This window comes from Nycticebus coucang, chromosome 14, assembly GCF_027406575.1.
Source record: "Nycticebus coucang isolate mNycCou1 chromosome 14, mNycCou1.pri, whole genome shotgun sequence".
NCBI classification, from domain to species: Eukaryota; Metazoa; Chordata; class Mammalia; order Primates; family Lorisidae; genus Nycticebus; species Nycticebus coucang.
This window is the reverse complement of record NC_069793.1, coordinates 29354761-29381302: the sequence shown is the minus strand read 5'-3', so window position 1 is coordinate 29381302 and position 26542 is coordinate 29354761. Positions and strand designations below refer to the sequence as shown.

General features: G+C 43.6%; 1 protein-coding gene across 6 annotated transcripts in view; it reads right to left on the bottom strand.

Annotated features, from left to right (window-relative positions):
- Nucleotides 1-26542, bottom strand: part of PAMR1 (peptidase domain containing associated with muscle regeneration 1) — a 161292-nt gene that overhangs the window by 21074 nt on the left and 113676 nt on the right. For all 6 annotated transcript variants that reach the window (XM_053561150.1, XM_053561152.1, XM_053561156.1 and 3 more), the window contains exons 4-6: nt 16373-16487; nt 12290-12507; nt 9391-9498 (exon numbers count right to left, since the gene is read on the bottom strand). In XM_053561150.1, coding sequence (XP_053417125.1) covers nt 9391-9498; nt 12290-12507; nt 16373-16487 — 441 coding nt within the window. The remainder of the gene's footprint in view (nt 1-9390; nt 9499-12289; nt 12508-16372; nt 16488-26542) is intronic.

Genomic DNA, 26542 nt, shown 5'->3' with positions numbered 1-26542 from the left:
CACAATCAAGTCTTTCTTTTCAGGAGACGGAAAGGGGTCTAGTTGTTAGAAACATCTGGTCTAAAAAATTTAATATTGCTATAATTTGCAAAACTGAAGTGAGCAACATTTCCCCAATACCCATTTTGAGATATGGAAAAGAAAGGAGTGGGGATTAGAATAAAATCAACAATATTTTCATCTCCAGATGAACCTGTGTTCACTTTCTTTTCATCTTCATCTCATCTGGTATTCTATTTTTATTTTTAATTCGTATTCTGGCTTTAAATTATTTTATTTTAATTACACCCTGCTTGCTTTCAAAAATGGTTCGTGGTGATTTTACAAAACTATATGTGAAGCATACTTTTCTTTCTAATTTTGGGGGGGGAGGGGATTTTATGTTCATGAAGTCTTTATGAAAGCCAGATGAAGACATGAGCAAAAATGTAAATCAGGGCACTATACTGTCTCTTTAATAATAGTTGGGTTAAGAGTTATAATGAAGTTTATAACTGAGAGTTTCAATGAAGGGATAAATCCAAAGCCAACGAAATTCATTCCTGTGTCATCTATCTGGTGCTAGGGGCTGGGGCTGGGGGATGTTAGTCTCAGTTCTTAGCATACTCGTGTGATCCACCCATTCTCACTCATCACCCATAGCAAGGAAACAACTTGTGACAGAATTTTGGTTCTGTTTGGAAAAGGCATTATCTTTCTCATCAGGGCTTTTTTCATCCTGGAAACCTGATTTAACAGGAGGCCAGTGCTCAGAGACAACCACTGCTGGCTTCTCCTCTCTTCTTCCCTTTTTCCTATTCAGCCTATATTTGAGTTTGGTGCCTATGGACCAAACCAAATAATTATTACTCCCAGGGAGGTCTTCATCAACCAAGAATAACACCAAGTGGAGGCATAATCCCCACAGAAAACTCTTTATCCCTGTCCAACCAATGGAATTCTGCCCCCCTGATGTTTTCCAGTCCTTGAGGGTGTGAATGAGACGGTATCCATGTGAAATTCTGCTTGGATTGCACACACTGTTATTTATTCATCCAGCAGCAATTTAGAGGCTGAGGTTTACAATTAGCTATTTGATCTTAATCAATGTTGTCTTTGGCCTCTGGTACACTGTGTCTTTCAGACACCACTTTTCCGGGGGTTGGATAGCCTATTTAATTAGACAGCTAAAACTGCTGGTATCTAAGAGACAGGTCAACTTTGAAAATTTTTCAGAAAGTCCTGAAACTTTTATTTTATTTCTTGTTCAAAGTCAACCTGCCACATCCTCGTTTAATAGAGGAGGTGGATAACCTATATAAGTGTTAGAAACTTCAGCTGTTCCCTGCCTGCTGAGTCTGCCTGGGCATAATAGTCTTTTTGGGACTTCTAATCTTAGGAGGTTTCTGAGCCAGCTCTTAGGAATGGGTAATTACTGAGGAAAATGTCCCCCAACCATTTTCCTCAGCAGCCTTTCAAACTATAAGAAATGTATGCTGCAAAACTGATGCGCCTTGGGCAGTTCTGTTCTGTTTAGCCTTGATGGTGAAGGGAGCAGCCTCTCAGCAAAGTCCCGAGCACACACGAGTTGAGTTCCAGGCGACCCCACCAGCACCTGGATACAAGAAGCACTTAGCAATTCTCATCATCACTATCTCCACTACCAAAAGCCTTACTAGAGGAAGTGGTAGCCCAGAACCATGTGACATGGGACATTCTTCTTTAAACTAGAAAAGAGCTAAAAATAGGATTTTTTATGGCTTTATCATAAAATACAGAGGGTGCAAAAAAAAGTACCCACATTTTAAGAAAGGAAAAAATCTCTACTAAATTTTTAATACTCAGTATATACTGATAACATTTGTTATCTTGTACATAGTATCTTGCATCTCATATAATTGCAGAAGCGAAATGTGACTTGAGAATTACAAGACAAACATTCAGCTCACGCTACCTGTTGTTAAATGAGTGAAACCCCATGAGAAAAACAGAGACCAACCCAATAACATGATGTTCTGGGCAACCTGCTTCTGAGTATCCAAATCTAGTTCCTCCCTGGCATTACTTCATTTATCATTTCTAACAACCTCCCTCTGGGTTGTCTGGGCTACAAAGCCTCCCCATTCATTGTACCCAATGTAGGTACCTTTTCCTGGGATCCAGGATTTCTTTATGACCATGACACTGGCAACATCTTCTTGTCCTCCCAAATCAGGTCTTTCTTGGCTAGTGCCATGGTATGTAGGGTCCAGTAATGAGTCAGCAAAGTTAGTTTGCAAAGGAAATTCAGAAAGTCTTGGAGGTGTTTTCTTAAACCCCGGGGCCCTGAGAAAGGTTTGTCATCGTCATCTAGTTTGTAGAAACTAGTGTGGTTGCCCTCAGCCCTTCCCCAGAGAATGCTCTACTTTGTGTTCATTTTTAAATGGCATGACATGGCGCCAGAAGCAGAAATGAGGATAACAACTCCTATTATGTGGGCCGTCACCTTCCATCCCCCAAAGCACCCTGAGACATATTTAGTATTATTTGTCTGCACTTTATAAATGGGGAAACTGAGGCTCACAGGAATTAAATGACTTGCTCAAGGCCACCTAGCTGATACATTGCAGACTTGGGGTCAAACCAAGTTCATAAAGACTCCAAGCTCCTCAGCCTTGGCTGAAGGTGGGCGAAGGCGAGTCTGTCTTCTATGCATTAAGGATATGGTGAGGTCTTCTCAGAACTGTGAAAACGCAGTAAATAATTCATTCTGTACATGTCTCACCTCAGAGGGCTCAGAACAGTTTTCAATAATCCACCTAGCCCACAGAATGTGATTTTTGTCACCACATCAGCATTAAACGTTTCTGTGAAACCCCCAAAGTTCTCAATCTCCCCTTCTGAGGAGAAATGCCGGTTGCCCCTTTGAAGCTGAAGTATAAAGTGAGCCTCTCATCATGGCCTCTTTTCTTCCCAGGCCTTGGGAAGGCCAGTGGGAAACCTCCTGAGATTCCAAAATCCAAATGAACCCAGAGTCACCATTTTTCTTTAATTGGTGGAGGCCGGTTTGTTTTGTTCAAAGGCTCATCAGAGCCTGCAGTGTGAACACTGTGGCCCGAGCCGCAGCCCGTTTCATCCCCCTCATTAGGATGCAGGGGGAGGCCCCAGCGTCGTCAACTGGGCCAGAGGAACAAAGGCAACATGGAAATTAGAGCAGGACGATGAATCCCCCACTCTCCACTTTTTCAAAACAAGATTCTGAGCATTTACTCAAGCACTTAGTTTGTCATTGTGCTCCATACAAAGAAACAGGAAACTTCAGAGGGAAGAAGGGGCCCGGTTTCTTACAAGGTGGCCCGGGGAGGCTGGAGGTTGCTAACAGTGTTGGCAGGAGGTTAGGCTTGGCCTCAAGGCTGAGGAGGAGGACACCCCTTGTGACGGAGGAGGTTGCCCTGGCACAGGGGAAAGTTCTTCCTCCTTGGGAAACAATCTAGGGAGGGTGAGGGTAGCAGCATTTGAGGACTGTCCCATCAGGGACCCTCACACCTTCTCGACCCTGGAACTTGGCCACACTTCACCATTTCTTATCCTTTACCTACTGTCCCACAAAAATCTGAACAAGAAATCCTCCTCATTCTGATGGAATTCCTTTGAAAATAAAGCCATTTCCAGCTTGAGAAAAATAGTTTCTGAAACACGGATCCTAATTCTCATTTTGAGGACCAGCATTTCTAAGGAATAGCTTATCTTATAAATCAGCAAAACATTTTCGTGACCTTTTTCTCAATACCTCTCTAAAGCTTAAATATGTATACCCTTTGAGTTTGCAGTTCAACAGCCGGGCATTTATCTTACAAAATATCTCTATCTGTGAACAAAGGGATACACATTCATCGCAGTCTTCTTCATAACAGCAAAAATTTACAAACAATATCCAGTCTGATCTTAAGTGCTCAGATGAATATATGAGTGTACATTCATCTGTACAATGGAATACTCAGCTACCATTTTCCAAGTGGGATTTATCAATTTGGACTAAGAAAAATATATCCATAATATGGGTTTCTTCCAAGGTGGCCCAGGGAGGCTGGAGGTTGCTGACAGTATTGGCAGGAGGCTAGGCTTGGCCTCAAGGCAGAGGAAGGAGCCACTGCCCTTATGATGGAGGAGCTCACCTGGCGCAGGGGAAACAAGCCAGGGAAGGTAAGCCCTAAGGTCATAGCACTTAAGGACTGCCCCAAACTGAAGTTGAAAATTGTGTGTGTACTTCAATCTACTTTAAGATGGATTTCTTACCCTTGACACTACTGACGTTTGGGTTGGAGAACCCTTTGTTAGGGGGCTTTCCTGTGCATTGAAGGATGTTTAGCAGTGCCCCTGGTCTCTACCCACTAGATGCCAGCAGCTCTCCCCTCTTGCACCCCTATAGTTATAACAACCAGCTCTGTTTCCGGACATTGCCAGTTACCCTCTGTGGGTGAGATGAAGAACCATATCATCCCCAGCTGAGAACCACTATAATGACATAGGCAACTTAGGTTTGCATGCCATAGAAACAAGTCTGGAAGGATATGTACCAGGTTTCCAATAGGAGTTCTACTGGGAATCAGGATCTGCCAGGGAAAACCACTTTTTATTTTATATACCTACTTTGCTTTTTTGGACAAGTACTCAAGGTCTGACATTAAGTTCGCAAGCTCATCCTAGAAAAAGTGCTACACATCTCATTGCTGAGTATCACTACCATCACCTTTGAAGTACTCCCCTTGCGAAGCTATGCACCAACACCAGTGCTAGGCCACCCTTCAAAGCAATTTTAGGACCCTTTTCCTGGAATGGCCATCAGAGCTGTCATCGTATTACCCTTGAGGTTCTGAATGTCATAAAAATTTCTTTCTGTCAATATTTCTTTACCTTCGGGTAAGAAAAAAAGTCATTGGGGGCAAGATCAGGTGAGTAGTGAGGATGTTCCAATACAGTTATTTATTTACTGGCTAAACCCTCCCTCACAGACAGTGCTGTGACAGCTGGTGAGTGTTATAATGCAAAAGCCATGAGTTGTTGGTCAAGGTGTTCAGTTAACATTTTCCTACCTATTTCTCTATTGATGTTTACTTGGTCTTCTCACAGTCAGCCAATGATTTTGACACACAATTTCATGAATTTTTGCAATGTTTTCACCAGTTCTGCTCATTGCTGGCTCCCCTGACCTCTGTTCATCAGTGACACTTTCTCTCCTCTCAGAAAAATGTTTAATCCATTTGTACACTGCCATTTTCCTCATGTCATTATCCCCAAAAGGTGGGCTAACGTGTTCCTGATCTCACTTCCACTCTTGCTAAGTTTAACAAGAAATTTAATGTTTGTTCATTGCTTAAATTCAAGTTCCAACATACTCAAAATGGCACATAACACGCAACAACAATGAACACCATTCAGCAAGACACTGCTACATGTTGGCGTGAACACAGCTGTGAGACACTGATATATTAAGGTTATGGAACCTTGCTGAGTTGTTTGTACAGTGCTGCAATGTAAGTGCATGCTGGCAAGTTCACAAACTTAATTGTCAGACCCCATATATTTCTGTAATTACACTTAACCACCCCCTACATTGACTACTTCCTTAAGGGCCTAATTTTCATATGCTAAACATGCACCACTTGTAACATATCAGTACAGTAGGCCTAGTTCCTTAAGTTGACCACCTCTGTATATTGATCAGTTTGCTGCAGTGTCTTGGGTGCTCAACTTACAGAGGTATTATTATACTCAGAAAATATATTTCCTGTCTATCCTACTCACAGACATAAACATACAGAAAGAAAATAAATAGAATAGCTTCTGTTAAGAAACTGTCCAAGACTCTTTGCAAGAGAGATGCATATGAGCCTTAGCTCAGAAGCAAAGTCCTTTGAGAGTTCTCAATAACAGGACACTGGTAACCAGAGCTTGTCAATCAATCATCTGGAGTCTCCCCAAGTTACACAGCAAGAATCGTGTCTGAGACATTGTGAACTACGTGGGAAATGTAGAATTCTGGCCTCAGAATTTGAATTTGATGGGGACCAGTGTCTTGCACCCTCTGTTTCAAATCATTCATCTGCGAAGAGGACCATCCACCTTTCCACAGCAACTTTAAGAGGAGAAGTCAGTGACACAGCATTTATCAAGTGGTTTCCCCTTATCAGATTTGGTACTAAATAAATAAAAGACAGAATTCTCATTAATTTTGGCTTTGGTGCTTATAGCTATTTCAAGAGTCTAATCCAATTTGGGTATTTCAGAGTTTGGAGAATCCCAGATGCTTGAGTTTCTTCCTAATTTTGAAAGAATTGTCCTGAGGCGGAATTTTCTAGTTTGTTAATATCCTCATGAGGAAAGCAATAAAGTAAATCTGTTTTTTCTAGCTAACAGGCTACTCTGGATAAAATAGTTATGGGTTATTCAGAAATTATAAGGTAAACTGCTCTTGCCAATTTTGTGTGATGCGGCCCCCACTGAGTTAGTTGCAACTCATGCCAAATTTCCTAGAAGGAAAAACAAAACTGGATCTCATGCAACAGAAAATTAAAAAAAAAAATTTTAGAATGAGTCCCCCCCATACTGAGGCCAGTAAATGAAAAATCAGTTATCTGCCACTAATATCTTCACCCTTGGCACTAAGGGGATTATGGATTTTGAACAATACTTTGAAAACTACCAAAGTAGAATTCTCTTGCCCATCTATGCCGATGTTTTATTGAAGTATTTGAGACAGTTTGTGAATCAACTTATGAATCAGTTCATATGACTTATTTTATATTCCTTTTTCATTATGTTTTTTCATGATGAACAACAATTTATTTTTCTTCCCTGATGTGACCCAGCTTCTTAAAGGCAGTTTGGCTTATTTGGTGATGTTTTCCTTCTTTCCATCTTTACCTTTGTTCATCAAAGCTCTCATATTATGGAGTCAGTTCAGGAAATTAAGCCTTTTTCTTTTTTTGTTTTTTCCTCTGAATCTGAAGGGTAAAGCTCAGGGCTTGCCATTGTCAAGAGTCTACAATCACACTCTACGAACAAATGATGGAAACAAAGAAAAAGCAACATTTCTCTGGTCTGACTTGCACACAAAGAGGCAGGCACCCCAAAGTAGAACATCATTTTCTAAGCCTCTAGCATAGCCACACTTGAGTCAGCTGTGCCAAGCCAGGGCAAGGATGCTTTTAGTAGAATTCAATGACACGGGCTGAGGGCCACACTATTGAAACCATGGCTTCCATCTGCATTGTTTGCAAGGAAACACTAATGAAAATTAATTGGAAAAATGTATGGACTTCAGAGAGTGCTGGCAGACAAGGCCTTCATAGAGTTAGAAATGACTATAGCAGATACCGTTGGTGCTCTGCCCTCTGTTCCATTTCCACTGCTTGGGTGGGCCCCTTCCTGCATGTGTGACTCTTTCAGAGAACTGCTCAGGGTCTGCAGAAACCACATTACCCCTGTGCACAGAAAGCCAGGGGTGCCCAGGTATTCTGTCCTCCTGTTCCACCAGGAAAGCCCTTAGCGATGACTGACTCACTGCTGCAGGACATGGAACCCCAGCTCCCTTGCCATAATTCCCTTAGTGCCAAGGGTGAAGATATTAGTGGCAGATAACTGATTTGTCATTTACTGGCCTCAGTACGGGGGGGACTCATTCTAAAATTTTTTTTTTTTTTTAATTTTCTGTTGCATGAGATCCAGTTTTGTTTTTCCTTCTAGGAAATTTGGCATGAGTTGCAACTAACTCAGTGGGGGCCGCATCACACAAAATTGGCAAGAGCAGTTTACCTTACAATTTCTGAATAAGCTGGGGCAAACTCTGAGATGTAATTTGTATTCCAGATATCACTGATGGACAGCGCAACTGGGGTTTTGCCTGAAATTACGCCCTTGCCTGGACCCCTTCCCTCGCCAGGCTGGCTCTCCCGCTTTCCCTTCTGAGCGTCTCACTTACACACACTCTCCTCTCAAAATTTGCTTGGGGGAACCCTGTGGGGACCCTATCTGTCCTCCTTTGCTTGCCCCTATGTTTTGATTCTTCTTGTTCGTAGGCACATCTCAGTCCCTGCTGAAGTTTGTGACACCTGTTTTGGGTCTCAAATTTCTCTTAGAAGCCATGACATATATAGGTTCCTGTTACCAGGCACTCTTGGTAAGTACTATCAGGTCATAGTGTTTAAGTCCCGTTTGCAAATGTTGCAAGGTAGGCTGGACAGTCCTTGTGCCCCATATGCAATGACCTGAGTGTACTCTTCCCAAGGGTGAAGGATTTGCCCTGTCAGATACATGCTAAGACTCAGCAGGTTCTAGTTCATCTTCTCTGGCAAGAGTCTAACTTTAACATCAAAGAGTCATGTTCTTCCTTTTCAAGCACATGAATTAGAAATTCCTGCCTGCCTTGGAGTGGGTCATTTGCTTGAATTGGCTTCCCCTGGTTTCTGCCCTGTTTGGTTGACCCTAGGTCCCTAAGAGTATTATTGCTCTGCTTCTGACTACTGTCTGCGAGAAATAGAGAACTCGGGTGATTCAATGGGATAGACAGGGTACAGCCAGGTAGGAGGTTGAAGGAGGGCAGAGTAAAGGGAGAGCTGTGCTAGAGACAGGCAGCTGTGGGATTGCAGGGTTGGAAGAATTTTCTTCAGCTATGACTCCTTGGTTCTGTCCCACCTCCCACAGAAGAGGCATGGAGTGTGTCTCAGCAGGTCAGGATAAGCTCCTTTAGAGAAAGGCCAGGTAACCTTCTGTTCTGCTTTTCCATAGCATCTGCTCTTCCCTCCATCAATGTTTGGTTTGTCTGTGACTCCCCTAACCTTGTCTTATATTTATAGGATGTGCATATAATTTGTCATCCAATTCAGGACACTTTTGAGCATGAAAGAGGCTGCACTTCATAATTACACTCAGATGAAATGCACAGACTGGGACTGTCCCTGGGAAATTAGACTTCATGGTCACCCTACCTTTCCCCTGCCCTCATTGCAGGTCTTTAAACTGCAATCACACACTATGAAGGGTATCCTGGAGAGTAACTCTGAAGTCCAGATCTTAGGGTGGACAGGGAGTCAGACTCTGAGCCACAGGCATGTTTACCATGGTGGCTCTCAATCACTGACCAATTCTTAGTCTTTTTGGGGCTCTGAATATTCCTCAAGGCTATTGAATATTTCTGAAAGGGATCTGTAGCAGGTGAGGGTAGAAACGTCAATGGGTAAAGCTGGGCAGTTCCAGACAACCTGGCTCCGGAGCAGGACTGCCCTTCTGAGCACCACTAAATGGGAGCACCCACACCACGTGTCAACCTTACAGACCATCCTAGATGCCAAGAAGCAAGAGGCCCGCAGCTCCCAAAGCCCTCTCCATGCCAGCCCATGTGACACCTGAACTCCATGTGGGAGGCATACTCACGATTCTCACACTGCTGCCCGGTGTAGCCTGCCAGACAGGCACACTTGTAAGACCCAGCTTTGTCAAGGAAGCAAGTGCCATCGTGGAGACAAGGTGATGAGGAACACGCTGTAAGAGAAAAGGCTTTCTTCAGGCCACCGTGCCACCAGCTGATGTCTTCAAGCCCGGCATCTTGGCCGAAGTCTCTTACTAAAGTCTTTTTGTGATATATTTATTCCTTTGGCTGAATTCATGATAACTACATGATAGTTATCATGAATTATATCATATATAGAATTATATCATATAATTCATGATAATCCTATTTGAGGATTCCTAAAACAAGTGCTTGTTAAATGTCAAATGTTGCTGGTATCATTTGACATTTTTGAAGGCTCCAGAAGTACAAGACCACCATAGTCTGAAAAACCTACAGCAAACACACAAACTCAACTCCTGAGAGCAGAACAATGTTTGTATTTCTCCCCTAGGGATCCCTGGAGTGAGGCATCCTCGGATAGCTGAAGGTCATCTTCTTTCCAAAAATCTCAGTACACCTCAGGTAGAGGGTGGGAGGGGGAAACAACTTGAAGATGATCTTATGACACTGTTGAAGGTATACTCAAGAATTTCCAGACTTATATTCTGTAAAAGTTAGCCCCCCGAGATGGTGATGTGTTCAACTAAATAGGGGTCTGGGCTCAAATATGTAGGGAGAATGCTGCTGGCAATCAATGAGAATGAATGAGATTTCTTGGCTGCAGAACTTCCCAGTTCAATGCCCCAATATGCGTTGTGAAAGTCTACACATGTATGTAACAATCAGCCTTCCCCAAGCTTATCTGACCTCAGAACCCGCATTAAATGGAGCATCCTGGGGACTTTTTTTTTTTTTTTACAGGAAACACCAGTCTGTGTGTTCTCCATCTGTCTGATGTTCATCTATTCCAATGTATAAATATATCCCTTGGCTCAGTTCAACAAATCCGTTTTGAGCCCTTACTCTATGGAAGATGCTAGAGAAATACAAAGATGAATGGGACATCCTACTTACCACATGAAAGCTATTTGAAGAAAAGTATACAACAACTACAATCTGAAGTGTACATAATAGTTAGTGTTTTAGGAGGAAAGAAGGGAAAGTGCTACAAGACATTCAAAAAAGGACAAAATCACTGCTTACTGGAGCAAGAGAAAAGATTTAGCAGAGGAGGAAGAATGTGATACGCACCCACAGGATGGGTTTAGATGTGCAAGTTCAGGTTCAAGACAGGCAAATTTAGTCAGAGAAATAACTAGAGTGCAAGTGGACAGGTGGGGTATTTGAGGAAGGAGAAGGTGGGCTGTCTGACTGCATTGCCAAAATGCAGGCCAGTCTTCCCAAAGGGAAGTTGAGAAGCCCCTTTCAGAGGAGGAAGAGACCCTCCTGACCCTTCCTCATCCCTGAGGCTACAAGTTGGCCAGTTGTCACTTTCCCCAGGAGGCCTCCCTGACAGCCAGCTCTTGCTGACAGCTGTAAGTACCCACAGACGCACCTGCCATGGGGCCCAGCTCAGCCTAAGTCAAGAGGCAACGATTCAGCCACAGGCTGACCATAACACCAAAGCATTAGGACCTTGAGGCCACTCCCAAGCTCTGCAAAGCTCCACAGCCACAGCACGGGCAGGAACAGGCACAAAGACTGTCCGGAGCAAGTACCAAGTGTTGTGGGCAACGTCCTGTGGGAGGGACAGATGGGCACGGGGTCTGCCTGTCTAGCTAAATGAATGGGACTGAAGAAACTGATTATACAGCCATCCACCTCCTTTCCTGAGATTATCACATCATATCTTATACATAAGGATGCCTTAATGATCAGAATGCCATTATAAGGTTTTTTGTTTGGTTTTTTTTTTTTTGTTGTTGTTGTTGTTGTTTTTGAGACAGAATCACACTCTGTCACCCCAGCTAGACTGTCACAGCATTATCCTAGCTCATAGCAGCTTCAAATTCCTGGACTCAAGCAATCCTCCTGCCTCAGCCTCCAGAGCAGCTGGGACTACAGGCACCCACTATAACACCTGGCTAGTTTTTTCTATTTTTAGTAGAGACAAGGTGTCACTCTTACTCTGGCCTTAAACTCCTAAAGACTATAAGAATTTTAAATATAGTATTTTTTTAAATCGAACTTAAACCTTAAGTTTATTTTGTAAAACCTGATGTGATCTAAACTCAGAACAAAGAGAGTGGGGTGATTTCTTAGGATGAAGCATTAAGGTCATTTTGATCAAGTTCTGCTTCCCAATATAACAGGAGAAGGAGTGAAAGGTAGGCTTAGAGTTACTCATCAAATAAATGACATTTGCCCTTGCAATTTAAGACTTTTAATCCTATTTTACAGATGGCAAACAGAGGGGAAAAGTACCCCTGGGGTTGGGTGGCTCTTGGGTGCTGTGTACCAGACTATACTCAACACTTCATTTGTTCTGTCTCCCAGAGCCTCCCTAAGGGGGAAGGATATATAGCTATTCCCTTATCACTGATAAGAAGACTGAGGCCCAGAGAGTGAAAGAACTTACCCAAGGTCCCACAGCTCGATCTGATCTGCCAGGGATCTAAAGCCAATGCTGTTAACTATGACAGGCCCCCTCATGTGAGCTCTACAGCCAAACTGCTTGGCCCTTAATCTCCAGCTCTACCCCCATAGCCTGTGACCTGGGAGAGATTATCCAGCCTCTCTATGCTCCAGGCAACTCACCTGCATAAGGAAAATAATAATTCCAAGTTATGGTTCTAGGTGAGCTTTTCTGAAATTCACCTTCCCATTTCTTCCTTTTTTTTCTTCTTGCTTCTGGGAGCCCAACATGCTCCCAGGTTTTAAAAGGCTGAGCAGGGAGAAGGGAGGTCCACCAAAAGAGGACCAAGTCTCCATGGCCTTTACCTGTGATCTCCTCAAAAATGGCATGGAAACCATCGAAATTCTTGGAGCCGTCAGAATGGAAGAGGACATGGAGTGAGGAGCCAGTGCTCTGGATGGGAGCTGGACGCTCATTGCCACAGACACGCTTGATGATCGGACCATCGCTGTTGTCTCCATCGCGGACCTCGACATAGTCATACTGGCACATGTAGTCAAACTCCAGGCTCAACATGACAAACCTGCGGGCAGAGAGGGAGACAGAAGGAAACGTGCCCTGCGCATGTTCAAGGCCAGACGGTGAACAGGTCTTGGGAACAGATGATACCGTTGGCCTGATCAGTTAGGAAAGTGGTCTTAGAGCACCGGAGATCAGATGAATTCCTTGAACAAAGGAGTACAGAAGTATTTTGTGCTTACTGTTTGCATGCATACACACAGGTATGCCCAGGTGGAGGGAGGTGCGTGATCCATGCCGAGAATATTCGTATGTTCTGGTCCCTCTTCCCGGGATACTTTTCCTCCCAATCTGGCTGGTTCCTTCCTGTCCTCAGACCTAAGCTTACATATCTCCTCTTCAAAGGGGTTTGCCTCACCACTCTGATCTGAAGGAAAACCCTTGTTTTCCTCATAATGTAGACCCAAATTTTAATTTCTTATATTTATCACCTTGACGGTTTTTTTGGTCTGTCTGCTCCACTAGCCTGCATGTTCCTTAAGGGCAGCGAGGAACATCTGTCTAAGAACATTTGTCTGCTCCATCATCGTTTTCACAGCACCCAGCACAGTGCTTAGCACAGGGAGATGCTAAACAAATACTGTTGGATACAGAGTAGATAACGCAATGGTTATGATATTATAATTTATAGTGGGTGAATAGAAAAAGCTCATATTGTTTTGTAAGACTAAGCAAAGGAAAAAGACTCCTGCATACTCAGCTGTTTGATGGAAGATCAGAAGGCAATTGTCTTCTGGCTAACAGAATCATTCTTACCCCAAAGAGTAGAGAAAGTAGCAGAAATCGGAACTTCAGGGTTTAAGGAGATAGGATACATCTGTATTTATCTAAAAGAGGTCTTGGGTCTGAAAACATCAGGAGACGTCAGATTGGAAATGCAAACGGTAACACTAAACCTCCAATTCCAAGAGACAAGAAAAGCAGCAGCCCCAGCCCAGGGCAAGAGAGGACAAGACAGTTTTCATAGATCCCCAAGAGAACTGTCTGAGGATTAAGTTCATGTCAGTATCTTCTCTCCACACTCTACAGAAGAAGTAGAAATAGAAAGTCTCAGAATTGCCACCTGAAAAGTTGAGATGAGGGTTATTTCTACCACCTGGGACAAACCTCCACACGCCGGGATTAGAGGACACTGCAATAGAGTGACAACCAGTGTATTTTAAATGATCTAAAAGCTCCTAGTAACAAAGAAACCCAATAACTGAGTATAATCATTATTGACAGGCTTTTGCCAGGTGTAAGTCCCATGAAATGCACTTTGTGAAATGTGCTCTAATATCTAAGAGGACATCTGACTTCTCATCCAGAGCCACCACGCACTCACTGTGGGCCCTGAGGAATCAGTTCCTCTCTTGTCTTTGATATCCTTGTCTGAAAAGTGAGGGAAAGGCCACCTCCTAACAGAGACCTCAGCTTTAGTTGAAGCTGAAATAAGACACTGCAACTGTAATTGCATTCCTGCATACATTTCTTTGTTCACTTACGCAACATGTATTTTAGAGACTGGCTCTGTGCACCAGACACTATCCTTGGTGTTCTCAACATAGCAGTGACCCAACTAGACACAGTGCCTGTCCTCAGGGAGATGAGTTCTGATTTAAAAGACAATGAGCAAGGAGACCAAAACTCAAGGTAGTTTCAGAGAGTGCTCAGTGCTATGAATAAAGTCAGGGAAGAACACAGTGACTTGGGCTGGGGGAACGGTTAAGTTTCTGACATGTTGTAGTCACGTAAAAACTCTGTGAGGATGTGACGTCAGGGCAGAGATTCGAATGGTGCCAGGAAGCCAGCCATGCCAAGGTCCTGGGGCAGGGCAAGCCAGACATGGGAGTCTGTAAGTGCAAAGGCCCTGGGGCACTCGTGAACTCCACATGTTTGAGGAACTGAAAGAAAGCCAGGGATGCTAGAAGATGGTGAGTGGAAGATGATCCATTGATTCTGCACGGTAGGGAATTTGGATTTTATTCCAAACCCAACAGAAAGCCACTGGCAGTTTTCAACAAGAGAATAATGATCAGATTTGGGATATTAAAGGCTCACTCTAGTCACTCTGCAGAGAGCTGATACCAGAGCTGGCAAGAGTGGAAGCCACAACAGAATCCCGAGAGATGATGATGGCTTGAAGTAGAATGGTGGCCGTGGGGACAGAGACACAGAGACATGGATGGATGTGAGATTATTTTACAGGTAAGAGAACAGATTTTGTGGGGGCTGGATATGGTAGGTGATGCAGATGGGACGGCAGGGGTGACTGTTGAGCTTCTCGGCTGAATATGATGCATCTGCTTCTGAGAGATTCCATCATGATTATCATCCCTGGGCAGGAGGTCCAGGTTTAACTAGGCCAGTGGTTCTCAACCTTCCTAATGGCATGATGTATTTTCATTGTTACAAAGGGTCACGACCCACAGGTTGAGAAGCAGTGAATTAGGCAGAAAGAAATTCACCATATTTCCACACCTCCTTGGGGCCCTTTTGTAGGCAGCAAATATGCTTCTCAATCCCCCACTGTGCTGGGATTTGGGGATTTCCTTTTGCATCCTGCATCTTGGAGAAGCTCCTCAGGGGCCCTGAGGAGATAGTTTGTCTCAGGCCCCTGAGCTGCTAATACATGAACATGAAGTGCTTAACACCTAACTTTGTCCTCCCTGGCAGACCTGGCCTTGAGCTCATGCAGCAGAACAGTGAAGCCCCCTCCCTTGTACCTTGAGCCAGGCTTCCTCTAAGAAAGCCCAGGAAATGAGACTCACTCCCAACCTCAGGTCCTCAAGGGCTGGGGACACCAGCTACCATGTGCCACTTTTGAAGAGGGGATTGGGAAGAGGAGCTGTTTTGCTGGATCATTTTAATTCATGGCACCGCACTGCCCCTCTTGGAGGACAGAGAGCCATTCATGGAGCCAGTTGGCGTGTGGCATCCTCTGGGCCCCATTGATCCACCCAGAAAAAGCCTACTGAAAGCTTGTGCCCTGGAGGATCTGGGATTTTGACCCTCTCCACTCTCGCCACTGGTTTAAAATGAAAGAACTAAGTGGACAATGACCCTAGACATCCTAGGGGTGAGTGAACAGCTCTGGATACCTGACAAGGAACAAGGGAGGTGATTCTCGGAGAGGAGAGGACACACACCAGAGTCCCAGAGCAGCTCTTTTGACACTTAATCACACAGCAAGTGTCCTTCAAGCACGTACAATGTGCCAGGAGCTGCTCCAGGCGTCGGGATGCAATGATGAATGGTTCTTATGAAACAGGGCTCCCTTGCAGCCTTTTCCAGTAGTTACAGTAAAATGGGGTCTATACTTTGGACTATGGCACAGTTTAAACATCTGCGAGGCCCCCAAAGCTCCCTAAGAAGAAATGGCTTATTGTCCATACAGGAGGGAGAAGTGGCTTATTTGTTGCAGGGTATCTGCTGTTTTCTGAGAACAGCAATGAAAGAAGCTGTGACAAGCATAAACTCCAATCTGAATATAAATATCCTCAAAGCAAGACCCGGGCCCTTTAGCTCTTCACATCCCTTCCCAGGACCCAGCCCAGTATGGGGGCAGCAGGCAGTCTCATTAAAGAGTTGTGGATGGCTAGATTGATCTCAGGGTTTGGCTCTCAGTATTTGGGGGTTATCTTTGGGCACAACCATCTGAGCCCCACAGTGCTAGAGCAGTGAATGACAAATGTTTAGCTGGCTACAGTTTTAACCAGGCCTTATTCCACAGGATCACTGAGAGGTAAAGAGAATAGCTCCAACGCACATTTTCTGCTTTTAAGAAGAAAGAGCTGCTGGTTGACCTATGGTCACGAGATCCAGGGCCCTCTACCCCATTACCGTTTCTTGCAACCTCAGACTCCTTGATTCTGTCTCTAGCCCCTTACCTTAATTGGATGATAAACCCAGGTTTGGCGTGAATCGTCCATTCACAGTGAGCATTTAGTGGGTAGCTCTCCAGCAAAATCTGACCCTTTGGTGCTCGCAGAACCTGGCCACATCCTAAGAAGAAAAGAAAAGTTTGGGATGAGACAACTGAGGCCAATAGGAAAGCGGCAGAAGAAGGTCCACATTTCTGAAACAGAATGAATAAAGGCAAGGAAGAAGGAAATTGATATTTCTCAAGCAGCTGGCAATGTGCTAGGCAATTTGCATAAATTAGTTCATTTAATCCACCCAACAGCTTGGGAAGGGAAATGGTATCATCCCAATTTTCCAGCTGGGAAAACAGATAATCAGAAAGCCAAATAAATAACTTGTTTAACTACTAACGGGCAGAGCAGAGACTCAAACCTAACAGGGTCAGAATGTCAAGTTCAAGCCACTTCATCATCCTGCCTCCTTTAAAAGGGTCAGAAAGTAGATCCTCCCCACAGCTGTATTATCCACAGACCCCCCCCCTACCCTGCCCACAGCCAGTCAGGAAATCCATGTGTTAATTTATTCTGTGAGGAATTATGTAATAAATGCCTTTTTAATGTATGACATTGGATGGGAGAGAATATTTCCAACCAGTTGGACAGGCTTGATAGTTTTCAAATTTTTTCTTGCTCCCAACCCCTTTTGTTCAAACAAACTCTTATCAAGACCACCAATAAAAGAGAATAGGGATCAAAGAGGGCCTTCTGGATGAAACAGAAGCAGAAGCAAGAGCTAAAGACATCCCACCCCCGAGGCTGCTAAGTTACTCCCAAAGAAGTCCTAAGATTTGAAAAGCACTGGACTGTGTGTGTAGTCTTTACACTGTATCATATTTTCTGGTGTTGAAATAAGCACTGGCATAGAAGATGCACCATATTTTTGCATCGAAGCATTTGGAGGAAATGTCTTAAAGTGGTTTTCAGAAAAAAATTATTGGGGTCATGCAATAATGATATTCTCCAACTGGTGTTGGGAAACTATGATCCCTGGGCCAGATTCAGCCCAACAATTGTTTTTGTAAATAAAGTTTTATTGGAATACAATCATACCCATTCAATTATGTATTATCTTTAACTAGCGAACTTCTGCACTATCATGGCAGAGTTGAATGGTAGAAGCAAGAGACAGTAGGACCCACAGAAATGAAAACATTTACTTTGTAGCCATATTTAGACAAAATTTATCTACCCAGTTCTATACAAAAATCTAGATTAGTATCATAAAATCTGTAAATGCAATTATATGCAATAACCTTCCCCCCCAAACCACTGCTCCATGACAAATGACAGTGGTAATATTTCTTTCTTTCCTTTTTTTTTAAAGACAAAGTCTCACTCTGTTGCCCAGGCTAGAGAGCCACAGTGCAACCATAACTCACTGCAGCCTCGAACTCCTCGCTTTAAGCAATTTTTCCACCTCACCTTCCCAAAGTGCTCCAATTACAGGCATGTGCCACCACACCTGACTAATTATTTTATTTTTTTGTAGACAGAGAGTCACACTATGTTGCTCAGGCTGCTCTTGAACTCCTGACCTCAAGTGATCTTCCCACCTCGGCCTCCCAAAGTGCTGGGATTACGGGCAGGAGCCATCATGCCCGGCAACAGTAGTAATATTTCCACAATGTTAGGAAAGGAGCCCAAACTCTGCTTTTGACAAGCTGGGACTTCTGAGGCTTGTTCCTTTTGCGGGAACTACTGCTAGGTTGTCCAATTTGTCTCTTCACTCAGATCTTCCTTGTTCCTGCCCTGCTTCCCCAGTGGGAAGCATTGGCCTCCCTGGCCAGCATCCTGCCTGGCCCCATCACCTCTCTCTGCAATCCCAACCTCCACTCTGGGCTTCTGGGATCCACCCTTGTCCTTCAACATTCTATTGTCCACCCAGCAGCCAAAGCCACCTTTTAAATAAATAAATCTGATCACATTGCTTTCTTGATGCAAGCCCTCCGAAGCCTGTCCACAGTGCAAATGCCTGCCTGTGACACTCAAGGCCCTGCCTCATGGGCTGTCGTGACCTCGAGTACCACTCATCTGCCTGCCCTCACTGCTCTAGAATACAAACCTACTTTCTCTGCCTACCTCCAGGCCTTGCCCTTTCTGCCCCCTAAACTTAGAAGGTCCTTCTTCCTCCACGTCTCTTCCCTTTAACAACAAAGCTTAACTGCCACTTCGTCCACGAGGCTTCCTTGACCATCCAACTAAAATAGGCCCTCCCAACTCTGCAGTCACTGTCATTACTGTTTTGTTTCCTTCCTAGCATGTATCACTATTGAGGATTATCTGATTGATTTGTTTACTCCCTTTAATAGAGCCAGAGCTTGTCTAGCCTGTGCCCCTAGAATGCTCTCTACCATGTAACAGGTGCTCAGGAAATATCTGTTGGATGAATGAGTGATGATAATTGTTATAGGCCAGGCACCGACTGAAAGCTTCACAAGTATTTTGTTGTTTAAGCCTCTAAGAATGCTAAGAGGACAACATTTGTTTTCCCATTTCCCGGATGCAGACCATTGAGGATGGAGGAATAAAGTGACTTCCCCAAGCTCAGAGGCTAGGAGGTCAGAAGACCTACTAGATCACAGCCCTAATTATCACGCAGTGATTCAGAATACAGATTCAGGTCCAATTGCCTCCAGGCTTGAGACTTAGCTTCACCCATCTTCACTAGGTATGTGACCTTGGGCAAGTTATTTCCTCTCTCAGAACCTCAGTAAACCTGAGTCAAAAGTGAATAAAAGTGACACCTACTTTATGTGGTTTGATGAGCCTTAAATCAGATAATGCATGGAAAATTCTTCGCAGAAAAATCAGTACATATCAGCCACTGGTATTACATGGCAGAGCAGAGATTTGAACTTGAATCTGTCTGGTGCCAATGCTGGGTCTTGGCCGGTTCATTCAACTATCTTAGGGGCATCCTGCCCCAGCCCTCTCCCACTCCATTTTGAAATAGCAGAAGTTTTCCACCCCTGGAAGAGAGACATTGAAATTTTGCCCACTCCCCATGTCTTGAAACGAACGCTGCTTCTTCCTGCACACCTCACACTACACATCGCCCCCATCTGCCCATCTGCTGCCGGGCTGCGGAAGTAATGTGCGGGTGTGAGAGACAAAAAAAGAAGCCTTCCTGCACAGCCTCCACCCCTCGGAGACTGGCAGCTTCCCATCTTGCAAGGTGTTAAATCCCAGCTCCCTCAGCAAACCTCCTGCTGGGGACCCCTCGTCAGAACCTGCAGCAGACACTGCCAGCCTGCTTCTAGTTTCTTCCCTCCTTATGGAAGCTGATGGCCATGCCTCTGCGCCCCTCCCCAAGTCCAAGGGGAGGCAACGCCTGCCAGACCCCATTCAGTCTCCTTGGCAAATCCATTCAGGCTTTGGCCAGCTCTTGGGTCTCATGTAGCCTCTGCAGGACTCAATGTCCCCATCCTCACCCAGGTACCGGTCCTTGGCCATGTGAAATGCCAGACCACTTGTTCCTGCAGGACTGGGGCTGTCCTTCCAAAGTAACCAGGATTCCAAATGCATTCAACATCCTTGTTGCGCTTAATGGGGTTCCTTCTTACTCTGACGGAGAGGGCAGAGTTGGTCCCAAGATGAGGAACGACTTCCAAACAACCAGAGACAAAGAGACTGCATCTTGGAAATGTGCCTGGAAGAAGGAATATTAGGCAGAGAGCAGACGAAGGGGGTCTCACCCCTCTCACATCAAGGGATCCTTCGATTCCTTCCACTCCTGACTTGATGCAGGAAGCTGTGGGCCTGGGTGCAGGACAGACTGACTGCACCTCTCTGTCCAGGGCAGAACAGTGAACACAGCTGAATGTCCCTGCCAAGGAAATGCCACTGGCCAACCTAGCAGGTGGCCCTGAATTTTAAAAACCAGAACAGGCAAAGAGGCTGAAAGATGTGCTCAGATTTTCTAACGATGCTGCTGCGAGAGAGGCAGGTGAGTGTGAGTAAGTGTGTGTGTGTGTGTGTAGGGGAACCCACCAGTGAAGCTGGACTGTGTGCTGGGCTGTCAAATCCTGGACTCATCCTCCACCCTTCTCCATCCTTATAGACCCAAACAGGAGAGGCAGCTGGATAGATTCTGCTTCTACAGAGTCAAAAGGAAATCTTCATTCAATTCCAAACCAGTCAGAGAGCTAGAAGGTTCCCAATAAAAATGAACCCCTCCCCTAGCATGTAGACAAAGGTCTTCTTATAGCTGGCATTTGGGGTGAGGGAGGGGACGGCAGGACGGAGACACACCACATACTGCACGCTTCTAAGAAGTGGTCAGGTTTTGTTTTTCTTTCATCTTTCCTCTTAGCAATAAAAGGACTTCAAAAAACCATTCAGACTGAGAGAGGCATTTGCATTTTCTTTCTTCCATCAAAGAGGACTAAGGGGGCAGGTCCCCCCAAACTGCAGAGCTGGGGTCCAAATCGCAGTTTGGCTGTTTACCAGGCTGGTGACCCTAAACGAATTCACTATATTTTCTGAGCCAAGGTTTTTCATCTGGAAAATGAGAATAATAGTGGTACCTACCACCACGTGTTTTTCTAATTTGTATGAGGATTAAATGAGATATTGTGTGTAAATCCCTTAGCACAGAGCTTGGTACATCAAAATGCTTAATAAAGGGCAACCGATGTTGTTACTTTTCTTGAGTCTTATCTGGGTAGATCCGAGATATCATTTTGGCACAGGAATCACAGGGATGGCTCAGGTTTGAACCCGCAGCTCCAGGGTTCATCACTGCCTAGAACCCCAGAGCCATCAGGCCCAGAAGCCCAGACCATGGTGCCAGAGCCAGGGTCTGGATGACAGCAGACAAGCTGTCCCCTGCCCCTGGCCAGACCCTGGAAGGAAGCTTGCATCTTCCACATGGCTTGGCCCCTCCTGCCATGGCTGCTAGGCCCTCAGACAGGTGCTTGGAGTGAGGGCCTCTAGTGCCTGTCACACTAGAAGGTGATTTAGTGGGGAAGATAAGAGGTCAAGCTCTTGGGCCCAACTTCTGGATTTGCATCTCAACCCTGTCACTTACAGAGCTGTATGACAATAGGAAATTTACTCACACCACCAGACCTTAATGTCCTCACCTATCATATGGCTGTGCTGAGGGCTGCAACAGGATTGAATGAGTCAATACGGGAAGGCACTTTGAACAATGCCTGGTTCATAATAAGCGCTGAATGATGCCTTTTATCAGGGGTCCAGGAGTGACTCCATGGCTCATCCTGTGATTGCACCTAAAACCCAAATCAAACTTATGCTTTATAACGATTGGGTATCGTCCTGTTTGCTTTGTGACACAGTTCTGTGAGAGCAAGGACAGCTTCTGCCTTGTTCCCACCTTTATGTGTGTTATCAGTACTCAATTACAGCCATTGTTAACTGAATGAGTGACTATATTAAATTAATCGATTTCAACTTATTCCTGTTCAGTCAACCCATTTCTCAAGCCCCTTCCCTCTCTCTGTACCAAATGGCCTATCCATTCACTTAAAAAAAAAAAAAGAAAGAAAGAAAGAAAGAAAAAGAAAAAAGGAAGAGTAGCATCTATCACTTTGTTGTAGAAATTCTTTCCTCCCCAAAGTTGCCAAGATCCTCATCCAAAATGCAGACTGAGATAGCCCTGCCAATCCAACTCAAGAGACAGGGTGTGGCCAGGGTAGCACAAAGAATTTAGATTGCTAAATACTTTCCAGTACTTTCCCTGTGCTTTAGTTTGGTTTATTTCTATTAACTTGGCTGTAAGAGTTCTCTGATCCTCTTATATTGTGATCAACAGGCTATTAATTCCCTCCAATGAATTTTCATCTTATTTCAGATGATGTATTTTTTAGTTCTAGGATCTCCATTTGGTTCCTTTTAACACTTTCCAAATATCTCCAGAAATTTCTCATATCTTCAACCATTATATTTATCTTTGCCCCTATATTCTTTAAGATGTTTATTTTAAAGTTATTTAAAAGTCTTTATCTGAAAATTTCAATATTTGGTCATCTGTGATCTATTTCTTTTAACTATTTTTTCTCTTGACCATAAGTTACATTCACAACAGGAAATTGCTTCTTCCCAACAGAAAATTTATCATTTCCTTTGGTTGGAAATATCCTTTCTTCTATTTGGCAGGTAGAAGAAGTGATCAGTATGAACCAATAAGAAGTTAAGCTGGTTTGGGACAGGACTAAGGCTATAATCTCACTGGAACAATATTGATTTCAAACATCAGAAACCTAAGGAAATCTCTCTTTGATTTTTGTCTCTGCCTCCCACCAACTTTCTGTACTTCCAAGACCACAAAATGGGAAAACTGTAAGCCTGTGAGACTTTGAGACAAGTTTTCTGAAGCTGCAAGAAATGCTCCCCATTTCTGCTTTGTAGCTTAATTTCAGCCTCTGCTTGCTCAGCAAAATTTCATTTGCCGCACCCCCGGTATCTGGCCGTGGTGGGATGGCTCTGTCCGCGTTGTAAAGTACGTGGTTAGGCGGTCTGTGCTCCCCGGAGCGTTACCCCCAGTCCCCCTGGCTTGTGACAGCAGCGCATAAGTTGCCTAGCATGCCTTTTAGTGAACGTAGGAAGTCATGAGGTGCGGCATAAAAGCCTAAGAAACCTTTACCCTGAAACCTGTCTGTTCAGTTGAATGACTGATTATTGCCTGATTGTTTTAAGAAACTAAGAATAAACACAGTGACTTACTGATCCACAATTAAACACAACAAGTATGGCTGTGCCGGACTCAGTGGCTCCAAGAGAACCTGCACAACAGCACGTCCCCACCATGAATGTCAGTGAATTGAGACAATGTATTGAGAGAATGCAGAAAACGGCAAACAAAATGTTCCATCACGATATGCACACCCACCATCCACAGTGCCTCTCACAGAAAAACTTTTCTCTAACACAACATGCATTATCACCATCTGCAATAAAACTTTACTTAGAAAAACATCTTACCTCACTAATTTTCATATGTAACACAAATCAATAGAGTAGTTTAATGTTTAATAAACAATTAACTATGAATCAAAATATAGTTACTAATTAGAGTAAAAATATATAGAAGTAGTCAAGCACTATACATAAAAGAATATGTTCAGCTGTTTTTAAAAGAGATCATAAAAAACTGAGAACAATTACAGAACTAAGAGAAGTTACAAGCCTTGACATTCCTAGATAAGGGGAAGCAACCAGGTGTTACTAATGAAACCACTTCCCTAGAACAAAAACCTTGAAAAAATAAACCACCTCCCTCCAAAGAGCAAAACCTTGAAAACATATAATGCATGATAAACCACATATGGAGACACAAAGATAATTGGAGACACAAAAATAATTTGTAAGCATAAGCAAAATAATGATTACATTGTTTTAACCCTGGAAAGAAAATGTATAAATACCAGACTTAAAAATCAATAAAGTGCAACTACTTTCTTCATCACCCGTGGTGTGTAGTAGTCTGTCAATTCACCCTGCGTCGACCTTTCAATCCACCTGTAACGTTCACCCTGAACACCCTCGGACTGAGGCCCAACGACTGACGGTCTGCGACAGCTGGCGCCCGAACAGGGACTTGAAGGACAGGTGATCTTTCTTTTTCTTTCTTTCTCTCTTTTCAGATTGAAGGCGACTCTCACCAGGGAGCTGCAGTCCCGCCGGTAAAGGCTGACCGGTTAAGTGTGAGTAATCAACAGGTACCATGAGGCACGCATTGATCAAAGAGGAACGTATATTCAGTGTCATGTTACAGCATTTGTTAGTTAAAAATGGGTTCAATGTGTCCCTCAAATGGTTGGAGGAGCTTATACATTTTCTTATTAAGCAAGGTGCGGAGGAGCCGTACCAAGACTTTATTTCAAGGCTGAAAGAAACCATTAACAAAATGCTCCCCCCGTCTGAGGGCACATCACTGTTGCTCAAACAGTTAGAAACATGCATGGATGCCTCACCAGCTATAGCCCAGGGTATGGCTTATGCTGCAGCAATACAAGGTCAGAAATTCAACGCCTATGTAAAAAACTCCTTCAATAAAGGAGGTAAAAGACAAACAGCTCCTACTAACACTTGCTACAATTGTGGCAAGCCAGGACGCATGCAGAAGGACTGTAAACAGTCCCATGCCAATAAGCCGAGGGGGGACCCACCCGGCTTATGCCCTCGCTGTAAGAAGGGCAGACACTGGAAAAATAAATACAAATCAAAATTTCATAAGGATGGAACCCCCTTGAATGACAAGGGTGACACTGATCCTGAGGATCAGGACGTACGGAGATCAAAAAACTAGCAAAGGGGCATTCTCCCAGCCCAGGCCCCAAGGGAGAGCAGGCTGTAGCTTGTAAAACACAGCCCTCATCTACTTTAAATCCTCAAGCCCCTGAATTTACTATTCATGACCTTTCACGGGGCACTCCTGGGAGTGCAGGTTTAAATTTAGCAAGTGAAAGAAATGTCTTATTATCCAAATGGGACGGTGTTACTTTAATCCCCACTACAGTAAAAGGACAACTTTTGCCGAGGACAGTTGGAATTATAATTGGGAAAAGTTCAAATTATACTAAAAACTTTAAAGTTATTCCAGGAGTAGTTAACTCAGATTCAGAAAAGACAACGCAGAAGAAGACGCCAGCGGCTGCTGCAAGATCTCACCCGCCGCTTAGAAAAAATAAAAGTACACTCGCCGATAGCAAACAAAACCACCGGCACCGAACACATTTCCACTGACTCCAAGACGGCTGAAAAGACCCAGCGAGGAAGGAAGCTGAGGGCCCCCCTGCCCTTCGTGGGGCGGGCCTGCCTCCCAAGTGTTACAGCCCCCAGACAGCAACACTGACGAAATCCCAAGAGTGAGGTTTAGAACCTTTATTATTGACTCTTTACCACTAGTAATTTATATAAATAAGAAAAATATTTTTACAAACTGAATCTTTGTCAACGGATAAAATTCTTGTCTTTTAAACCTTCTAATTATCAGTTTGGCTGAGTAAATAAGTAACTTCATGGTAAACTAGAATCCTGTTTGATGGAAAGTGAGTTTTTGAGAGTAAGAGAAATTAAACAGAAAGGAGAATGACATTATGTAAAAAAAAAATCTTGTGTAATAAATTTTGTCCTAAAACAGAATAGTTATGTAAAGAAAGTAAAAGGCAAAGCAAAAGTTCAAGAAAGTTTAGAATGTTTGTAGATGGTCTATGCAAGTTAAATGAAACTCATAAAAGAGAATTTGTAAAAGAATTTACATGTGATCCAGTTGACTATGTATTTCCTTTAAAATCTTTTAACTTGTAAAAATAACCAATTGTATTGCTTCTTCTGATATATTTCATGTAAATAATAGATTGCTAAATGTTATGTTAATTGTAAAAAAAAACCTTCTTATGTACTGTTACCTGTAGACTTGCAAGATGATCCTTGGTATGATAATTCTACCTTACAAGTTTTACATACTGTTAATCAATTAATTCGACCTAAAAGATTTGTAGCAGCATTAATTTTAGGTATTTTAGCTTTAATTTCTATAGTTACTACTTTTACAGTGGCTACTACCGCCCTAGTTCAAGAAGTTCATACAGCTCACTTTGTTAACTCTTTAAGTAACAACATTACTCTAACTTTAATGACTCAGGCTAGTATAGATAATAAACTTGAAGCTAAACTCAACATCCTGGAAAAAGTAGTGTTAGCTCTAGGACAAGATATAAAGTTCATACAACATAAACTTCAAACTAAATGTCACTCTACCTTTCCAGCTATCTGTGTTACTCCTTTACCTTACAATCTTTCTACTCCTTGAGACAAAACAAAGGCACATTTACAAGGTGTGTGGAAGGATAATGACATTACACATGACTTACATACCCTTCAAAAGGATATCACTGCCATCAGTAAAACCCATCTACCTGATACGTCTCTCAATGCACTGGCTCAGTCACTCTCTAACAATCTTAAATCTTTAAGTCCTTTATCCTGGGTTCAGTACATTGTGTTTATTGTCATTATTGGATGCCTGATATTCTGTGTTGTCTTACTGTTACCATGTCTCCTTCGTTGTGTCTTTTCCTCCTTAAAGGCTGTTCGCCAAAACCTCTTTGAACTACGTTTCATTAACAAAAAAGGGGGAAATGCCGCACCCCCGGCATCTGGCCGTGGTGG